Source organism: Pinus tabuliformis, chromosome 4_2 (genome assembly GCF_031772625.1).
Source record: "Pinus tabuliformis cultivar Carrire ecotype Pingquan chromosome 4_2, CPIR1, whole genome shotgun sequence".
Classification (NCBI taxonomy): Eukaryota; Viridiplantae; Streptophyta; class Pinopsida; order Pinales; family Pinaceae; genus Pinus; species Pinus tabuliformis.
This window is the reverse complement of record NC_142304.1, coordinates 383281035-383303036: the sequence shown is the minus strand read 5'-3', so window position 1 is coordinate 383303036 and position 22002 is coordinate 383281035. Positions and strand designations below refer to the sequence as shown.

At 33.6% G+C, this 22002-nt stretch overlaps 1 protein-coding gene, 1 long non-coding RNA gene and 1 pseudogene across 3 annotated transcripts; all 3 read left to right on the top strand.

Moving 5' to 3' along the window:
- The first annotated feature begins 2161 nt into the window (after nucleotides 1-2161).
- LOC149169533 (mitochondrial import inner membrane translocase subunit TIM23-2 pseudogene) lies at nucleotides 2162-10340 on the top strand (annotated as a pseudogene).
- An 8272-nt stretch (nucleotides 10341-18612) lies between these two features.
- On the top strand, nucleotides 18613-21348 carry LOC149169531 (uncharacterized). Of its 2 annotated transcripts, XR_016259794.1 has the most exons (4): nucleotides 18613-18825; nucleotides 18953-19208; nucleotides 19298-19345; nucleotides 20994-21348. It is a non-coding gene; the product is annotated as an uncharacterized LOC149169531 (long non-coding RNA). The 2 variants fall into 2 exon arrangements; XR_016259793.1 differs by lacking the exon at nucleotides 18613-18825 and having other exon boundaries at nucleotides 18932-19208.
- LOC149169532 (protein S40-6-like) lies at nucleotides 19710-20380 on the top strand. The gene has a single exon (XM_089428727.1). The coding sequence runs from the start codon at nucleotides 19957-19959 to the stop codon at nucleotides 20323-20325; it is 369 nt and encodes a 122-aa protein (XP_089284853.1). The 5' UTR covers nucleotides 19710-19956; the 3' UTR covers nucleotides 20326-20380.
- Nucleotides 21349-22002: the final 654 nt, after the last annotated feature.

Here is a 22002-nt window from a genome sequence, read left to right as displayed (position 1 = left end):
ATGACATGGATTAAAACCAATAATAACCACACTACAATGACTACGCTTCACACAAATATATATAATGCCAAGGTGCCCTACCAAACTTTATGTGATGCCAAGAAAAATAATGAAATAACAAACTACTTTCACAATCCCAAAATTCATGCACTATTTTAAATAAACAAAATATTTCTTCTTTAAATAATAAAAGAAAAAACCAACCGAAAAAAACCATCTCACAAATTAAGCATCACAAATAAAAAGTTCAAATCTTAAAAAAAAAATACATTTAAAATCATGATCAATAACCATGAAAAGTCACTCATAGAGACCCACAACTACTTCCCACCATCAAAAGATACCATCACATTTCCCAAGAGAAATAGTGGAATAGCAAACCACTTCCACAATCCAAAAAGTCTGTGCATTATTTTAAATAAATAAAATATTAATAAATAAAATATTCCTTCTTTAAATAATAGAAGAAAAACCCAACCAACACAAAAAAAAAAAACCTTCTTACACAAATTCAGCATCATAAATAAAAAGTTTATTTCTTTTAAAAAAAAAAAAACATTTAATATTAAAATCATGTTCAACAACCATGAACTTTTCACTCATGGAGACCAACGACCACTTCCCAACATCAAAAGACACTATCACATTTCCCATCCAGCTGTTTGGAAATCCGTAAAAACAAAGCCTCAAAAGTTTATGCAAAAAATAGAAAGATGATCATCAAGTTTACTTCACTGTCAATTAGTTTAATTAGTATGAGCAGTGACAATAACCTTTTCAATCATAAACTTTATGTTTTACTTTCCATTATTCTTACCACTGTTATGTCGATTCCTGGATGCTTTTCGAAATTTGTAAAAGATGTATTGAGAAGAAAACATGATTGTGAGCCACCACACCATTTTTTTTGCCATATATGTTAAGATTTCTAGCTTTTAACTAACGTAAAATAAATAAATAGTAAAACATGCACGTTTCTGATCTCTCAAGGTGACTATCAATGCAAATATACTTAAAGCCTTTATGAAAGTTTATACCGAGGCAATGATAGATCAGTTCAAATATCGTATGGCATCCTGATTTGGCGAGTTCATCCACCAACTAATGTTAGAGCTAGAGGACGTTATTTACGTAGAGCATAAAGCAAAATGTAACTGGAAAGAGGACGTTTATAGCAGCTACGTTGATTTTATAATGATACGGGGAACCATTATTTACATGGCGCAAAGAGAAAGTAGAAACAACATTTATACCATTTTGTAGCTATGATTATAATAAAATTTGTAGATCTGGAAATCTGTTTTTGAAAAATTGGATTGAAGCTATGGTAAGAGTTTTGTGTAACTTACAGCATATTACAAGGATCGTTTTTGAGCGTTTTCCACGATTTCGAAACAGGTTTCCAGACGCCTTGCAGCCGGAAACTGGACAAGTTTAATGGACTATCAATTACAAATATAATCTATATGAGGGTGCAAAGTAGCAAAATTGAACTTCTAAGAAAATCGAGCCTCCCAGCCGCCTCAAGTAACTCCAACGACCACAACTACCCCTCCCACAGTTACAACTGCAGTGCCTTCCACTGTCCCAGCATCAACTGCAGAAATCATCACAGGAGCAACATCAACAGCAACAGCACTAGGCAGCAGTACAGCCATGACCACAGAGCAGTTAATCAAAGCCATGGAGGAGTTAAAACTCCAAGTATCTGAATTGAAGCAAGTCAAAGAAAAACTGGCTAAGATTGAGCAGAGCTATGATAAATCTAAAATGACTGTGGCAGAAAAGACAAGAGAAGTCAAAGCATTGGAAAATAAGGTAAGATCTTTAGAAAAATATCTCTCTCTGCATAAGCCTCTGGCAGAAATCAGAGGAATCCTGTGGAACAACATCATTCAATCACTTAGTGGTATATGGAGGTCTATTCAGACCATTTATGAACAAATTGATTTGATAAAAGTAGCCCAAGTGGAAGTTCAGAAAACAAGAGCTGTATTGGGGAAAATGCTTGAGCAAGCTAACATGCTAATCAATTTTTTGAATAACAAAACCAGTGAAGAACTTGCAACACTAGATATGAGAAACAGGCACCATTTTGGATGTCAAGAGAGTTCTAACCATGAGAACTCTAATGCAAAACTTGGACAAAAGATGCCAGGACATGCAGGTAGAAATTGACTCTTTTACAGACAACTTTACAGTCTTGAATCAAAAGGGTTTGCCAAGTCCTGTGGGAGATAATGATCGTTTGATGAAGCACAAGGACTATATACACAAATTAAATACATTCTCTGTCAATCAAGCTAGTGCATCTTCAAGTACTTCAACAGAAAAGGCACTTCCATCTGGCCAGTCCCTGTATGACAGCCTGGAAAATCTTTTTTACATAGAGCATGAGGTGAAGCATCTGTTCACCACCCCACCTAATTTCTTTAGGTACACAGAGACCGATGAGACTTTAAGGAAGCTACAGAGACATCAAATACCAGGGCCAGAGTGGTGGCAAAACATGCTAGAAATCATGTAGACTTATCATGGGTCGAACCAAAATTGCACACCATCTGTTGTAAATGCGCAGAACAGAAAAGAAACACGGTCTTGCAAGTTAAAGCGTATCACATCAGCATTAAAGAAGGCCTAGCCATAGCAGAAAATCAATGCATAGGATCAATGGAAAACAGTTAGAAGACCGACTTACAACATCTACCTCCAGTACTTCTCTTTAATTCGGATCAACCAACACAGCGTGAATTTATTGCATCATTTATTGGCTCCCTGTTTTCGAGACTGTCTGTCTCTATCTGTGTAAGAAAAACATTAATTATCAGCAGATATTTATCTTCTATCAGATATTTTGCATAATATCTTGATGTTTTGTATAAATACCCCCTCAGAAGAAGTATTTGGGGTTGGTTGGTGGAGAAAGTTCATAACTGTGACTGTAATACTGAACAATTTTTGGAATAAAAGGTTGTTGGAACCACTCGTTTTGCTCACTGGATGAAGATTTGATGCTAAGGACCATGTTGCAGAATTCCTAAATCATTTCATGGATCAATAAGTCTCTTATAACTTGTGTTTTACAGTTTCTGTGTTTACTATATCATCTATATTTCATGATCTAAGTAATAAGGAAAAAGAATAACCCAGAATTTGCTTGTTTGCACTCTGTGTTCAATTTCTGTTATTATTAATGTTTTCTTCAAGAATTAGCATAAACAGTGAATTCTTAATTGCTCCTTTTTCCCCTGGTTCTTTCATCTTGAATATTATCTAAGGAATTCTTAATTTCTCCTTGGCAATAATCACCCATTTTCCCTCTGTCAACATGATGAAGGATTCTTAATTGCCCTTCACCCATTGACTACATTCCATCAAATTTCAGCCTATGAATTGCTCCATATTTGAGTACCTTGCTCTATGATAAATTCTCTGATAATAAACTTAACCCAGGAAGCCATCTTTATTTGACTCCATCATGCCTAATGGACTGAAATGCTTCAACCTCACGTCACTGTTCTACTGACTCCCCATCCTTCCAACCAAAAATCGAAAACAAACCTTTTCACTTCATAACTAGCCTAATACACCTTAAACAAAGCTAAAATATAAAGAGAGAGCCCTCTCTGGATGCAGATTGGCTAGAATCTGTGTCTAAAAGATTGGTCTGTGGTTACCTCGGCTGTATTCCCTTTCTTACAACTTTTGGGAACAACCTGAGTGATAACACAATCTATACCCCTGTCAATGGATCTGGGAAACTTACTAGTCTTTATTCACCCTTGCTAAATCTTATTGGAAGGGTTCTCTTATTATAGCCTTCTAGGAAGCTCTGATGTATGTATCTTGAAGCCATGCTTTCAAGGGATTGAAGGAAACAACAACAAACCTGTTCTAAATATGTTCTCTTAAAGGCATACACGACCTTGTTTTCCCTTGTGGAAAGTAAATGTCTAACCAATCTTTCTCCTGATCCTGAAAAGGTCAAATGATTGTGCTGCAATGTTGGGGTGTTCTTGGGTTCTTCTACATTTATTTTCCTATAGAATTTTCTATTCATAATTCATAATTCCTAACTATTATAGAATAACATTCAGTCTTGTATGTTTTTTCTCAACCATGCTAGAACTTTAGCAATTTGGTTGACATTGATTTATCTCAACCAAGAATCTCGCATTTGAGGTTTTCCAACATCATTATTGAAATTTAGAAGACATAGAGGTGAATTTTATGCAGACTTGGGAAACTGTTATGCTAATTTTCAAAATTCCAGGGATCCTCATCCAACTAAAAGGCATGACAAATTTATCTTGTAAACTGTGAAGTCGCATCCTTGCCAAGGATTGGCTCATGTTGATGTCTATGTGTTGTTAACTCGATGTGTAGAATTTCTGTCCATTTGGGCTTCTTGTGAATAGAGCAACACCATTTGAAAAAAGAATCTGAAAGAAATATCCTGCTCTAAAATTACTACTTTAATAGTGTTTGTTTTGGTGCAGTAATGAAACAAACTTTCCAATACACATTTAAAGAAATTTTATACTTACCCTTTGGCTACAGTGTGCTTACGATTCATTGTATGAATGTTGTGCAAAATTCAGAGATTGTCTAGAAAAAACTATTAGAAAATGAATTTAGAGTGAGGACAAGTGGCTATCATGGGTCATGGCTACTCAAAGATGGGGGTTACTATTGCTCAGTATTGTAATATTCTCCTTATTTATCCTGGAAATATGCAACCCTAATTTTAATTGAGGTCATATGTTCTTGTACAAAATTGAGCTACCTATAGGGGCTTAGCCTCACCTTACATCATTGGATTTGTTGTCCTATTATATAAATAAAGGAAGAGGAGAGCCCTATTATACATTGTTTTTATTATATTATCTTAGACATGGGTAGCATGTTGGACATGCCCCTTTTCTTGGTACCACCCTATCTTCTTATCATGGGGTACTAGGTCTTTGACCAATTCAAAGTTCCACTAGAGATAATATTTGATCCTAAAGGAGGTATTCCCATGATAATTGTGCTCATTCTGACCCTAAAGGAGATAATTGGCGGAGTAAGTTTAGGATACAGACATTTGGAAAACTTAAAAAATAATAAAAAAATGCATTCAACAGGATTAAATGTCATAGCTAGATATCTGCAGAATGATTGTGGAAACGATAATTCCCTACACATATATAATAAAAATAAACCAACATTTATTCTCATATAGAAAACTCTGGTAGTATTAATTCTAGACCTGTTTTGTGTGGGAAGAGTATGGAAGTTTAGAATACAACTAGCTACATGACAGAGACTTAGCTAGTTATGCTACATTTTCTTTTGTAAATCCCATTTTCAAAATGTGCATTAGATAAGCTTCTTCAATTTTGTTTGTAATATTTCAACGTGCTCGAGAGGTTGCATGAGTGCACATGTTTGAAAGATTTAAGTGAAGATATGGGGTATCACCTTGGCGGATTCAGAGATGAAATAAAACAACTAAGAGAAATGATCATGTCTTCCTCAAAGAGTTATTTTGAGGAACAAAGAATTCCTAGTTGTAGGACTTACAATAGAAATAGATGCACCATCTTGTAATCCATCAAAACTGTTGTTTGATTAGTTATAGTTCTTCCATTTCAAAATGTGAATTATATAAGCTCCTTTTGTTTTGTTTGTAATATTTCAACGTGCTCTAGAGGTTGCATGAATGCACGTGTTTGCAAGAATTAAGTGAATATATGGGGTATCACCTTGGTGGATTCAGAGGTGAGATAACATAGCTAAGAGATACAATGATGTCTTCCTCAAAGAGCTTTTTCGAGTAAGAAACAATTACTAGCTGCCAGACTTGTAGCAGAAAGAGATACACAAGACAAACATCTGGAAGGGAATTTATATGAGATCATAGTTTCAACTTTCAACTGATAAATTCAAGCCATTGGTAACTGAAGTAGTGATCATTAAGTGTCTCAAAAAATAGTGGTGTTAAAAAAGGACAAGGATGAATGATTGCTTTTAAAGGATAACTTGAACAAATTTTATTTAAGTTTCATCTTGATGGTGTAAGAGTCTGTATCAAATTATATTCCCCTCTTTGTTTGTATTTTATCCCATTTGTCTTGATATGTGTCAAGTGAGACTCCAAATGCTAAAGAGGTTAGACGGTTACATAAGTAGAAACTTAGCAATCCCAAGTTGTTATACATTGAACATTTTACATATAGAATGCATGGTAAACAAACATGGTTGACACTCTAATGAACTAAATATGTGCATTAATGCAATTTAAGGGCACCCACTGTGGACAAAGGATCCAAGCTATAATTCCTAATGGCAATGCGTAGTTGCATGCATTGTAAACAATTTAAAATATTGATGGACCAATCTTCAAAGATTACGATCCCTCCTATTTTCCAGTGCTTTCGAGAGTTCCCATCCATTGGAGAGTAGTTTGGAGGAGAGAAACAAAGGCATTGGGAAATATCTTTGAAATTCCTCGAATTAGCCCCAACACATCCATCCTTCTGTAAGATCCACCAGGATATGCTTAGATTCTGCTCATAGTTTTCATCACCACCACTAGACCTCCTATTACTTGTTCCCCCTCACTTTTCAGCAGGTACAATAGGTCCTCCATGGAAATCCAGTGTGCCAGACTGTAGACCCTCCCCCTCACTCGCGTCATTCCGCTCTCTCCACATATAACCAACAATAAATTCATCCTCCAATTGAAGATTAACCAAAAACCCAAATGGTGTATTAAGCCACTGCAGATTGAGACAACACAAGAGCTCAGATGGATTATTGGGTCCTACAAAATTCACTCTTCAAACAAGCTAAAGGATTTCACAAGGTAGGATTTGGGAAACACAAGGCTACAGGGTCCCTGCTTTGCAATAAAAAATGACAACAAACATGTCCTTGAAGAGGACAACCCGGAAGGTAAAAGTGAGTATAACTCTCTTGGATCAGAAGATGTCGATGAATAGGTTCACCTCACAACAGTGATTGGCGAGCCTTTCAAGCAAAACTTGTGGCAGCAAAGCAAGTTCAAAGAGTGGAAATGGTGATCTAGGAAATGGGAAAGAATCCTTAATAGAATTTGGTCCTAAATGGGCTCATCCAATTCAAGCACCTGAAACGGGTTTTCTACTTGTTGCAACTAAAAATCTCGATGGGACACAGAGTTTTGAGATAACATTAGTTTTTCTTTTTAAAGCAGGATCTAATGACCCCAGAGAGGGTGCATTTGGGGTCATCCTTAATCGTCCTTTTCAAAGGTGTATCGAAGACATGAAGCCTACTATTCTAGGATTGCTTACAATATTTACAGATTGTCCACTGCTTTTTGGTGGGTTTCTTGAAGAAAGTATGTTCCTATTAACTATAGGTGAAAATGTTGTTACAGATTTTGATGAAGTTATTCCCGATTTTTGTTATATGCTAGGAATAATTTACACTCTGCAGAAAAACTTGTGAGGAATGAAGTGATTCAACCCGAAAATTGTAGGTTCTTTCTTGGCTATGCAGGCTGGAAATTCAATCATTTGAAGGAGGAGTTATCCTTGGATTACTGGTATGTAGCGAGATTTCAACCCCAATCTAATCATTGTTGCCTCTGCTTCAACTCCTGGCTTGTGGGAGAAAACTTTGTAGCTTGTGGGAGGCCGATATGTTGAACTTAGTAGAAAGCCAAAGGAAAATAGTTTATAATTTATATTAGTTTTCATGCAAATAGTGTCTGGCTATGTACATTAGATGTTTCCATTATGGGATAATTGATCCATTTCACTTTCCTTTTAAAAAAGGATTGGTAGAATGGAAAATTACTTGAGTAGAGTGTGTGTTGAATACTTAAGAAGGAATCAAGGCTATCATAAAATATCAGTCTGAGATGAATTTCATTTGTAACTATATGATATACATTTTCAAGTTAACGTTGTGGCTGACATGAGATGAAGAATCAATATGACATGGTTCAACATTATTGAAAAAAACTTCGAAAATTACACTTTGTGCGTAATATGTGGCAGTAGATTTCTGTCTTTATCAATCCTTGGAGTAAAAATATTTTTATCGAGAAATATAAAAGACTATTTGATAGAAGAGTCTTGTCAATATTTAAAGATAAGCAATAACCAAAGGAACAAGAGAAAAAACACTAAAATCCAATCATGAGATGATTGGATGTGTGTGTGGATTCTCTACTATTTCTAAATTATTCAAAATATAACATCAATGTTGATTAGTGAGTTTCTCACCATTAACAATGTCTATTTATGAAGAGATGAACTCCTCTTCTAAAATAAGTAAGTTGAAATAACCAAACTGCAAGTATATGATACCAACCATAGGATCCATGTTCACCTTGTCATCTTCGATGCTTTGATGCTTTTGTGTCTATGTGGCCGATGTAGATGCAGCTAAAACCTACATTTAGAATGAAATTAGTGAGAACTTAAACCCCCGCATTCATAAAAGAGACTATTAAAACCCATAAACTCCAATTAAGGAAGTCTACTTCACCCTAGGAAGTTACATAAAGTTCTATAGACTAATACCAACAATTTTTTTAAAAAGGTTCTATTAAACTTCAGAAGCATTGCAAGCAGGGAAACTTTTAAGGATGGAAAATTATCTTGAAGTTTAAAAACATTGGCGAATCCCACTAGTCCCTAATATGCAAACTATAAAATGTCTATTAATGTATTTGTCAAATTATTCAAATTAATAATGATTTTATATATACTCTCTATATAATTTTGGTGATTTTCAAGGTAAAATAATTTTATATTGTAAAATTTGGGCGAATCATTTTTATAAAAAATGGAAATTGGCGAATCTTTTTTTTTGGAAAAATCATGGAACATTAGCCCACTTGTGAATATTAGCCCCTAAAATTTTCCATGATTGCAAGTGATTAACTACCTTCCTGCCCAAAGGTTGAAAGCACAAGCCTTGCTTTCCTCTCCTTGAACTTAGCAAATGTCGAAAGTTGTTCTCTATGGATAAGGCCAACAAAGGTTTGTCCAAGCCAATAATCATGTCGTAAGATCTAATAGCTTCCCTAGTAGCTGCATGGTAGTTCCAGTGAATATAGGCCCAATGATTTCTTTGCAAAGTAAATCATTGAATCCCAAGCTTGTATTGAACCCCAAGCTCCGCTTGAACAATATTACCCACACCCAAACTTCTCCTTTATCCTTTTTCCCTTCTCCTTTCTTCCTTCCCCTTTCTCCCCTATCTGTGCCTTCCCTTTATTACAGTGGCTCTTCTAGCTCTAACGGGTCTCGTCCTTTTTACGGCTCCTCCATCTTTGACATCTCTCATCTCTTTCGTGACTACAAAATATATATTCTTTATTTTTTTTCCATTAATTTGAAGCGAGTGTAGTTTCCAATCTGGGTATGCCATCATCAAAAAATTCAAATCTGAGAATATATTGAAGTTCACATTATATATGTTATTATATCATTGGCTTATCAACTTCTAAAACAGGTGATCATAAGTTAGATCATGGTTTCCAAAACATCCAAGTGTTGATCCTCTTGGAATAGATTCTCCTCAATTGTTTCTCCAAAAAACGAAAATAAGGCGTTGAAACTGGGCATTATTTCCTTAATTGAGTTGCAAATGATGGGTCTGCAATATTGGTTCCATTCTCGTGCCTTTATTCTCTTTCCTTGTCCTGATTTCTTTTGAATTTACAAAAGGTGCAAGTCGCGAGATTAACCAAGGGGAAACACTTGCGGAAGGCATACCCCAGCGAAACCAGTAATCAAATAATTGATCATTCGACAGATGGAGGGAGAGATCGCGAAGGCGCCGCCTCTACAATCCCTAAGGAGATATGTATGGTTCCATTGATTATAGGCTGATTCAGAATATATATCAGATCCCTACTTCCCTGGAATTCTTATTTAAAGAAGAGGCCATCGTGCAGAGAAGGTATTGTGGTGAAAATATCACCTATTACATGGGCTACGAGTTTCTCCTCAGTGTCGTCTCTGGTGCCAGCGTTGGCCTGGTAAAGGGATTGAAGGCCCAGAAGATTCCAGCTTGGGGTTAACAATGTCTTAAACGCCTCTGGCCACACGACAATGAAGTTTGGTAACATACTAGGCATCATAGAGCTCCTCTATGCCGACTAGGAGAGCGAGATCATGGTTGCCAGGGGTACCAAGGATATCTTCAACATCGTTTGCGTTGGGCTTTGCACTAGAGCACTTTACAAGGTTGTCGCTAGCCCAAGGTCAACTACTGTTGCCGGCATAATCGAGGTACATGCTGTCGAAGCTCTGGTCACAGGAAAGTAAGCTCTTAAGAGATACGTGCCCATTTGACCATGCTCTCCTATATGGTCCAGATAAATTTCACAACTCCTTATTCCATAGCAACGAGAGCCAAGAATAACACATGCTGCTACTATTTTGTTTTTAAAGAATGTTTTTCTTCTTAAAAAGGAATGTAGTTTCTCCACAATACACAAGCAATAACGTTGAGATGACATCTACTAATCGGAAGAGAGGAAAAGAAATTTGAATGAAAAAGTCATTCCAATATTATTTTATCGATTTTGTAATTTTTTAGGTCATTCCTAATATTATTAGTCCCTGCCTGGGACTAATAGCGATCGATCCATCGTTGACCATACATTAACCGGTCTTTTGACCAAAAAAATTTATCCACTATCAAAGTTTAACCAAAGTTTATCTCTGCAAATATTGGTGTAAGAAATTTATAACCAAAGTTGTGAATTGGAGGTCTTATTGCACGCTTCACATGCCCCGATGCAAATGAACTATGAACTTTAAAATCTTTCCCTATCTTAATTATTTGATCTATTTGATATTTTCAGTTTACATAATTGTTTACTTTAAAATCTTTCGTATCTCAATTATTTGATCTGGCTGTATGACTAAGGACACCGTAAAAAATGCAATTGCATAAAATAATTTTTATATTATTATATTAATTGAAAATAAATATTATTGGGCGTTAGATAAAATTTACAAGTGTATGAGTTACGAATGTAAGGTGAAATAACGAAGTTATATTAATAATAATAAAATTTGAATAAGAGGCTATGTTAACCACAACTGGCTGTTGGCATGTTAGCCATTTGTCATCTATGAAGCTTCCCACAACTGCTAAAACAACAATTTGTGGCTCCTCTCTTCGCTTTTGGGGTTGGGTCTTCCCACAACAATTCTTCGCTCCTCTCTTCGCTTTTGGATGGGGATGAACAGAGTTGGGTCTAGTACTCGATCAAGTGCACTTTTTTCTTTGTGATGAAGATAACCCCAATTAATTAGTCATAGTAGCTTCCAGAAGACAATTTCTGTAATTTCCGCTGGTTTTGAACATCAAATAACCTTGTTCTTCGGTGTGGTTTGTACGCTCTTTCCAGTGCAGATGCAGATAGAGTAACAGTTTTAGCAGCACTACCAGCAATTGCATTTACTCGAGGAGAAGTGAGGATGTAGATAGAGTAACAGTTTTAGCAGCACTACCAATAGTTTCATTTTCTCGAGGGGAAGCACCGAGAAGTAAAGTAGCAGAGGTCAAAGCATTCCATAACCCATTTACCAAGTTGAACCAGTATCCAAGGTTGAATAGAACAAATTCATAATAGAACACTCTCCAGAAAGGGCGGAATAAGAGTTGGTTTGTCTGTTCTTGAACTTCCAATATTTTCTTTTGAATTTTCATGAATATTGATGCATTATAAATTAATACTGAAGTCTGTTTATGTTTGATTTAAAATTTACTTATGTTTTCTCTTGAATTTTTAGTGTTTAATTTTCAAAGTTCTGTCTAAGTTTAGTCTAAAATTTATTCATATTTGCTTTACTGTCTAAAATTGATTGATATTTGCTTTACTGTCTATGTTTGGTCTAAAATTCATTCACGTTTTCTTTTGAATTTTGGAATTTTGGAATTTTCAAGAATATGGGAGGATTCTTTGCTTTACTGTCTATGTTTGGTCTAAAATTTATTCACGTTTTCTTTTGAATTTTGGTTCAAATTTCCAAGAATATTGGAGTATTAAATTATGTCTATGTTTCTCTAAAATTAAGTCATGTTTGGCTTCAGAATTTTATTAAATAATTTGTTGAAATACAAACATTTTTCATTCAATTCAAATTTACTTATGTTTGGCTTCAGAATTTTATTAAATAATTTGTTGAAATACAAACATTTTTCATTTAATTCTTTGCTTGATTATAAGATTCTTCTTATAATTCCAGGATTAGGCTTAAAACAATTGATATACATGTAAACTCAAAAGCCACAACTTCAAAATCTTTAATAAAAAGTATTATACAAAACTCGACTCAAGCATATTCACAACGCTGCATGCACTGTGATTTAAATGAAAAGAATTTTAACTTCAACATCCTTAATAAAACGTGTTACCCGAAACTCAACTCAATCAATCATATTCACAAGGTTGAATTCACTCTGATTTAAATGAAAATAAATTTAATTTGGCCCCATAAAACAACAATTGTAACTCAAAAATTAACACTCTTGAAAAACCAGTTTCAATTTACAATCGCAACTCAAAAAATAACACTCTTGAAAAACCTGTCTCAGTTATTTATTTAATTTGGCCCCATAAAACAACAATTGTAACTCAAAAATTAACACTCTTGAAAAACCAGTTTCAATTTACAATCGCAACTCAAAAAATAACACTCTTGAAAAACCTGTTTCAGTTTACGCCTAGCCTCTCCTTCAGGTCTAAAACTTCCTTCATATGATCCAGGTACTTCAGGTGTCTTCTGCACCTTTGTTTCTTCCTTTTTATACATTTCCTTTTTTCTAATCTTTGTTGCTTTTATTTACATTTTTTTTCCATTTCCTTTTTTTCAAACTTCTATTTATACCTGCCATTTCCTTTTGTCCAACCTGTAACAAATGCCTTTTTTTCCATTTCCTTTTTTCGTACTTCTATTTATACCTGCCCGATTACTATATCTTAAGGGGCATCAATAGAGCAGTTGGTTGATTAGGCAGTTGCTATGGCTGATGATGCAGTAGCTATGGCACAAAAATGATTTGGTTATTTATGTTTTTCTTTCATGATGTTCGAGCCAACAGTGGTTTGCATCGCTGTCCACCTGTTTCAATGGTGCTTTGCATGGAGGCCCATGTGTCAATCCATACTTTTTCCGTTAAATAACAAGATATCCGTGGTGTGATATGTTGGGTTATAATCCAAGATAGTGGCTCCATTTAATAGACCATTCCAATAAGTTCCAGAATTCAAAAATCAATGCTGACTTGGAACATTTTTATAAAATTCATTTATATACATTGATTTTATATTAAAATAACCCTCTCATAATATTCAAAGTATCTTAGTAAATACTGAAAACAAGTGACGTGATTATATCAATTCATCCTCATGCCGTGAACGCATTGTTCATGAATGGTAGAAATATACTAATAAGTAGAGGACCAATGTCCTTGGGATTCCCTATTGGTTAATGTAATCACACAGTGCATTGGGATTACTTATAAAAATATATATTTTTCAATATAAAATATTATTTTTATGATTTCGTGAATTTTTAAATATTTTTATTATTGTTATTTTTGTTTTTGTTTTATTAGGGAAATTGGAGAGTATTGGATTCTAATTACAATTGGTTAATTATTATAGTTTTTTTTCTTTTAAATTATATATATAATTATATAAATATTTTGAAATTTTCTTTACATTAAAAATTAAAGTAATTTAAATCAAATATTATATATATATATATATATATATATATATATATATATATATATATATTTATAACTCCATTTATTTAGTAAAAATGAAATGCATAATTATACATTTTTTGTGTGTTACATATAATATAATCAAATATATTGAAAGTCATTGAAAGATTAAGTATATATAATTTTTTAGTGTAAAATCTTTTATATTTTATGATGTTATTGGTTTTATTGAAGTTTGAACGTAATAAATTGTAATATCTTGTTTCCTAAAAAATGGATGATGTAAAGAATTAATATTTAATATCAAAAACTTGTACAAATAAAAATGTAAAAAGATTTAAGAATTTCTAACTTAAAAATATTGTAAAAGATTTAAGAATTCCCAAGTTAAAAATATCCAGATCAATTACATAATTGCAAAATCAATAAAAACACTACTCTTTTCTTCAAAACACTGCACTGCATTATGAATAATGAAAAATGTCTTATAGTTTAGGTGGTGAACATCTTTGCTAGTTTTTAAATCTGAATTAAGTCTTAAAAAATATTTATTTTTAAGAATTTCTAACTTAAAAATATTGTAAAAGATTTAAGAATTCCCAAGTTAAAAATATCCAGATCAATTACATAATTGCAAAATCAATAAAAACACTACTCTTTTCTTCAAAACACTGCACTGCATTATGAATAATGAAAAATGTCTTGTAGTTTAGGTGGTGAACTTATGAATAATGAAAAATGTCTTGTAGTTTAGGTGGTGAACATCTTTGCTAGTTTTTAAATCTGAATTAAGTCTTAAAAAATATTTATTTTTATGTGTAGTAGCATGCATCTATTTTAACTATTATATTATTTAATGTTAATAAAGATAAAATAAAATTATATATCCATTTTAACCATTATATTATTTAATCTTAATAAAGATAAAAGAAAATTAAACAAAATATTTTGTTCACATAAATATATATAAACTTTTATTAAAAAAAAAAAAAAAAACAACAAAAACAAAACCATTATTTTTCATTGCCTAAAAAGTAGGAAACTTTTCCCTAGCATTCCAACAAAACCATGGAAGAGATCTCCCAATGCACTAAGCTTGATATATAAAGCTTTTATTATATAATTTTATATGCTTTTATTATATGCTTTTATTTTATTTTAAATATATATTTATACGTTTGGGAAAAATATTAAAAATACACATATGTGTGACTAAGACATATGCACTGAAGGATAAGACATCAAAATTTTCTCACCATAAAATCCAATTATATACATTGAGCTTGGGTTAAAATAACCCTTTCATAATATTCAAAATATGTCAATAAATATTGAAATCTGTTTCAGGTAATCAGTAGGTCTAACTAAAACAAAATCCATAGGTTTCGAATAAAACCCAATTACATATCAAATTCCGCACATCACCATCGATTTGACAGCTCTAGGTGAACTATTTCAGTTCCATTTCAAATCCCATTTCAAATCGGACAGTATACAATCCATTTGTGTTGTCCTTGCAGACCCAGCAGGGACTACCGGCAGGGTCTAGGTTCAATCTAGCTCAAGAAAAAATAAATTAAGGCAGTGAGCTGATTACTTAGTGTGTGGCCTTTCATAAGGTGAGTTGGGTCATTATGGCTTCCCCATCCTCGAACAAGCTCCTGATCTAATCGGAGGTGAGACCAATCTTGGGGATTAGGCATGTTGTTGTAGGCTTTCTATGTAAGGTAATGATCCTTCTATTGAAGGTCTCGAAGCCAAGGAAGCACATGGTAAGAAGCCATCGATCTTTAGTAGGTCTTCTTTTAAAGAACAATCTTGACTTGTGCAGGTTGAGGGCATATTTTGCATGTACGTTATCAAAAGCTATTACATGAATGATTGTTGTGTAGGCTGCAATGGATCATCAAGGACTAGATGTGGCTCAAGGCTTGCAACATTGTGACACAACTGATCCAGACCCAAATTCTTACCCTGTTTTCGAGGAGAATGTGGGACTGAAGCCAAGTCCTAATTCAGAGTCCATGGATGGAGACATGAGGGAGTTATTGGAGTCTCAAGAAAGTGGTCATCTGTAGAATCAGAGCTTAGAAGATATTTCTTTATCATTTATGTTAGAGGGTGGGATTGTGCACTTATGGTTTAGTTGGTTTGTTGTTGAACTTATGTTTGGTTTCAACCTTGTAGAGCAGCCAAGGTCTAGGTATTATGCTTTTAGTACATAAAGGTAGGGTTCATGTTTTTCCATTTGGCCATCTCTCCCTCCATATTTTTTTCACTATTTTGCTGAGGGTGCAAAGCAAGAAAAATCCTTCCATAGTGGCATGTGCCTATCACAACATGCAAATGGTAACGCTCTTGGAAGCCTCCTATTAAGCTCTATAGTTTAAGTGTAATTCAACCCAAACCCTGTCAAAATTGAAATTCAATTGTAATAATCTCCAATTGTAATTCAAGTGTAATAATCTCCAACTGTAGAATAATACTTAGTGTGTGTTTTCAGCAAGTATGAATATAAATTAAAAATATAGTTATCACCAGTAAACACAAAAATTCAAGTGTAAGTCAACCCAAGTCCTTTCAAAGATGGAATTCAAGTGCACTAAACTCCAACTATACTCAGTGTGTATTTCCGAGGAGTATGAATTTAAATTGAACTTACATTTTTGAACAGTAAACACAAATCAATTAGTGGATTAGCAAAGAACAATTAGTGGATTAGCAAAGAATTCCTCTCGTTTTTCGTAACATTACACTCTGGATTAAATCAATAACGAATTGGATCATTATTATTAATATTCTAAACTTATGTTTAACTATTTGAATTAAAATGGTGAATCTATTTTATTTTAGTTTTATATTTTAAATTAAAATGGTGAATCTATTTTATTTTAGTTTTATATTTTAAATGTTTGTAGAAAGTTATTTATAGTTAAATTAGAAGTAGAAAAAATAGATTAGGAAAGGTTCAAAATTGCAAAACACTAATTGGTACGTGAACAATTAATTGTTTAATGTATTTATTAAATGTATAAAAATGTCAAATGTACTGTATGAAATTATAATTATAATAATTTATTATAATTCTAAACCATTTTATGTTCATAAAAATATATTTTATTATATAAAAAAGCAATTGATAATAATTTATTATAATTCTAAACCATTTTAGGTTCATAAAAATATATTTTATTATAAAAATAAGTAATTAATAAAAATATATTTTATTATAAAAATAAGTAATTGGTGTAATTATATCGAACATTAATTATACATTTGGAGGTTTGGAATCTTCCTGCTCCAAAGAAAATACATCGAAAGGAATCCACATTCAAAAATATCATGGCTGTGGCTGTCTTCTAAAGTAAGAGTTGGAAGATGTAAACTATCATCCATAATAGAATTGAACAAATAAGTAATATACCGTGAATATTAAATTAGAACGTGAAATTATAGGTGTCATCCTTATCCACGTGGCATCCGTGCTTGGAAGGTTTCTTATAATTAAAATTGTAAGGAATGAATGAAGTTGATCACATACGTAAGCACTTGGGTGGCATTTCAAACGGTTTCCGTGATCATTGCCCAGTTAAATGCTTGGGTGCTTATGGTAATTATAATGGTCAAACCTTATAAAATAGAAAGTCTGAACGATTTTGTAAAATCACATACTAAAATTGTTAGGGCATAAATGATGTTTTTATAAACTTAGAATAATATATAATGCGTTAGTTTTAATTTATAATTGATTTGTTTAAATTATTGGGAAATAGTAAAATTTATATAATTTATGGTAAAACTAATTATTATATTATTTATTTTAAATATGGATTAATTTATTATTTTTATAAAAAATATATATTATTTAAAAAAATATTATTAATGTGTAAATAAATAAATTTTTATTTGTGATATTAATTTGGGTTATTTTAAGTGATTAGAGAGAAAGGAATGAGATTCTTCCCATTCAAATTCAATTTTATCCAGTGATATAATAAATGTCGACAATATTAACAATATACTTATATTATTTGTGTAAAATAAGTATCATTATATCTGTGAAAAATAAAAAAAAACAAACAAATAAATTGTCACTGTGATAAATGCAACAAAAAATTGAGATAGTAAAAACTTAAATAATATTTAAGTAATGTTAATATCTTAACCTTAAATAAGATCATCTATTTTTTTAATAGGTGTTTAATAACAACTTGATTCCAAATATCAAATCACAATTTAAACTCACACCCAACACAAAAAAAATTAATTTAAATATTATTAATTATTAATTTTATTAATTATAAATTGTATTATCATCCACATAAAACAATCTAAACACGAACAAAAAGTCTTTCATAATAGGCCCCTGTAAAGTCACACCCCATTTTCAAAATCTAGACAAAAGGCGTGCAACAACCTTTATATATATATATATATATCCAAGATAGTATATCCCAATAATTCTAATATTATGTAACTAAATATTAAGCCAATAAAACATAGCTAATTGTTTAGTAAAAAATACAACCATGAATTAAAAAAAGACAATGACTATTTGTGAAGTTATAATTCTATTGATATAATAAAACAATATATATTATCTAATTCAATTTAACCAAATATAAAATCCAATATACCACATCCAATACATTAATGGAACTACAACTACACACAAATATAAATATGAGTTGTCATCTTTGATACTATACATCAATACCAAGAACCCTGGTTAACTACACACAAATATAAATATTAGTTGCCATCTTTGACACTCTACAACAATACCAAGAACCCTGACACTAAATTCGCTGTTGAGCTCGACCTGGTGGCCCCTGCACTCAAGAGTGCATTTCACATTAGTGAGGGCTTTCGCGGGGCGGGGGACACAAAAAAACAAAATGACACATATCCCAGATACAAATGGCCGAGAAGCCTCCGGCAATTAGGAATAAGTTGAATTGGACCGACCCAAGGACAACCTCCATACACGAAATCGATGTCAGCGGATCCATCTGACCTGGACACGGATCAGATCATCCCAGCAATTTTACACAACAGTCCATAGCTCAGGGCCGTGTCTTATTATGGGTGGTATACAGTGTGTTACCTTGTACTGAGTTTTATAACATGATTTGATGTGACTGTACACTGTATTGTATTGAAAAGTGGTGAAGTACCCTATTGTATTTGATGTGACTGCACACTGTTGGATTGACAGATTTCAAGTTTTGACTGATAAGACTGAAGGACATCACCTGTGCGACGCGGCAGTGGCGTGAAAGGCACGCCTGTAAATTTTCAGTGTGAAGTGTGTGACTGTTAAGAGCTTTCTCTCTAACACTATGTTTTCATTTCACTCCTATTTTATCATCTGAATCGGCATCACAAGTGTTTCAAAATAAACTCTTTTCATAGTTCCATTTCTGAAATCCATGGCGCCATCGCTGTTTGTACCAGGGGCTTCTGGAATTCAGGTAAAACACTTGGACGGTTTTCTCGTAGAACAATTAGCTGCTTTGTTCGCCTTTTGCGTGCGTAATAAATATTTGTTATGGCTGTGCAGTTAGTGGAGGCGAAAATGTTGGAGAAATTGAAAAGAAAAAAAACCAGGGTATGTGTTTATCTACCCATGTTTACATTTCTCTTCTTGTATTATGAAAATAAATCACTTAATGGCGGGTAGAATGGGAAAGAAACACATGGTGTATACTGCTTACGTTTTCATGTAAATATTTTGTAAGAAGACAATGAATGGTCGTGTTAAATTTACTTGTTGCTGAGGTTTAAGTTTGAGGTTTAAGTTTGAAAAATAGTGGTGGACTGAACCTTTTGTGGAACAGACAAGGTCTTGTGAAACCTATGAATAACCATTATTTCTGCAAACTATGTAATGATAGAGTATATAAGTCATCCATTGTGTGAGCAATTGCGTTGCCTCAAGGAAAAGCAGGCCGCGAGTGGCAGTAGCCATATTCACCATTCGTTGGAAAGATGCAGTGTTCTCAGCTTTTTTTGTTGTTCCGGTCCCAGATCTAGTTTATGTTACTGCGAGTAAAGGCCAAGTTAGTTTTTCATTTTGTGTCCATGGTTTTAATGGGTCATTCGCTTCGGTTAACAGCTCTTGGTCAAAGGTTCTTTATAAAATGAAAGTTAGACCTGTGGCCTGTCGACCTTAAGGAAGCTGATCTTGAAGCTGTTGAAGATCGTAAAATTAATAATTGTATGGAGGGACAATTTGTCATACGCAGCACCGGATTCCACGGGAGCCTGTGGATGATTCCGAGGATGGGAGATTCCTCGTCCGACGCCGGTCTCCGGCAACATCATCAATCGGCGCCCGTTAACGTGCCGGACTGGAGCAAAATACTGGGAGTCGACTACCTGAAAGAGCAGAACCCCTTTGCCATGGATGTCGAAATGGCCGGCGACGAGGAGGAGGAGAGGCTGCCGCCACACGAGTACCTGGCGAGGGAGGACGCCCGCTGCCGTGTTTTTACCAAGGCCTCCATTTTGCAAGGCGTGGGGCTGAAGGGCCGAGAGATGAGCCGGATTCGAAACGCGGTGTGGAGGCAGACCGGATTTCTTGGCTGAAAAATAACCGTCTTCCTCTAAAGAAAATAAAAAGGAAAGATATTTCGTCGTAAAATGGCAAAATCTTTAAACGGAAATATTGAATGTTGGGATTGAAATCTACATTGAAAACAGGGTATAAAGGAAAAATTTTGCTGTTTTATTACATTTAGATTCATTACAGAATTCAAAGTAAAAAGCCCAATTGAAGTTTTTTTGGTTACGTGATGAAAACATTGTGATTTTAATGTTGGGATTGAAATCTACATGAACAGTTTGTTAGTCCCTTAAATTCCTGAAGTTTCACATCTTCAGACCACGTGCCTTAAGTTTCATTATGATCCCCCATTTACCACATCAATATGTTGATGGCTTAACATGTAATCTATGAAGGCAGAGAATTGGATCCCCTTTCAGTAATATAAATATCAGGTTTTTCTAAAACAAACTGTGTATGATAAAGACTACAAGTTTGATATATCTTGGAAAGATTCTAATTGTAAAAGATGAAAGACTTCAGTATTGACGGTTTGATTTCTCTGAAAAAAGTTATGTTTGGGTATATTTGGACTGAAACTGGCTTGAAATTTTCCTCCTTGTCCTAGGAAATGTTGAGATTTTGGTGACATGAAAACAAACCCTCCTGGAGGTTTGGAAATAACTGAACGAAGAAATGTTTGTACTGCCAGGTTGGCTGTCTCGGATACAAAGAGTTGGAGAGAGGCTTTCAAAACATTAGTACTTTTGGAGTACCTGTTAACACATGGTCCAGAGAGTTTTGCAGCAGACTTTCGAAGTGAAAAGGATGTTCTTCACCAACTCACTCATTTTGAGCATGTGGATGAGCTAGGGTATTTCTATATATTATCATTGTTTTTCTAAAATTAGCTGGTAATCCTATTCAGGTTATATTTATAGATCCAATTCAACGCAGAGATACTTTACAAATTACCATATATACATTAGAATATTTCCATGAATTATATAATTTTGGCTAATTTCTGAATATAGATTTTATCAAATCAAATCATCATTTGGAGGATACTATCTGTGAAAATGCATGATATTATTGCAGAGAGATAACCCACAAAAAATAGAAAAGTTAAGGACATAGCTCATAGGATTTACACCACAGTATAGTATAACAATGAATGAGAATGATCCGATCCGAATATAGCTTGGTAGTTGGTAGTGTAAAACATAAGCGAAATAGAGTGAACTCAATTTCGAACTGGGGTGCTTCAATCTAATTGTCTGGCTTGACTACCATTTTAGCCATGTCAAGCGATGTGCCAACACCACCGAGCTTTTTTATTCTTAATTGCTTTCGGTAATGGATGAAAATAGTTGCTTTTGGTAATGGATGGAATTTTATATGATTTTTCTGGGGCTTTCAGTTTTTCTCTTATGCACTCCCCTATTTTTGTTGTGCAGCTAACTTTCAACTTTCACCATTTGCATTGCACCACAAGAACACAATTATGACCTAAAATCATCTTTTACAAGTAATGCTCTTATTACCGAGTATCGACTTATGCTTGCAAGTTGCAACAGGCTAAATGCTTTATCCAATGTCCAATTCTACTTTGGCTTCAAAGCACTCCTTATCCACTCTGTTTCTGTATAAAATTGTGTGAGTAATTCAACTTCAAATACGAAAACTCCAAACCTCTGTCTCTACTCCAAACCCCTGTCTTT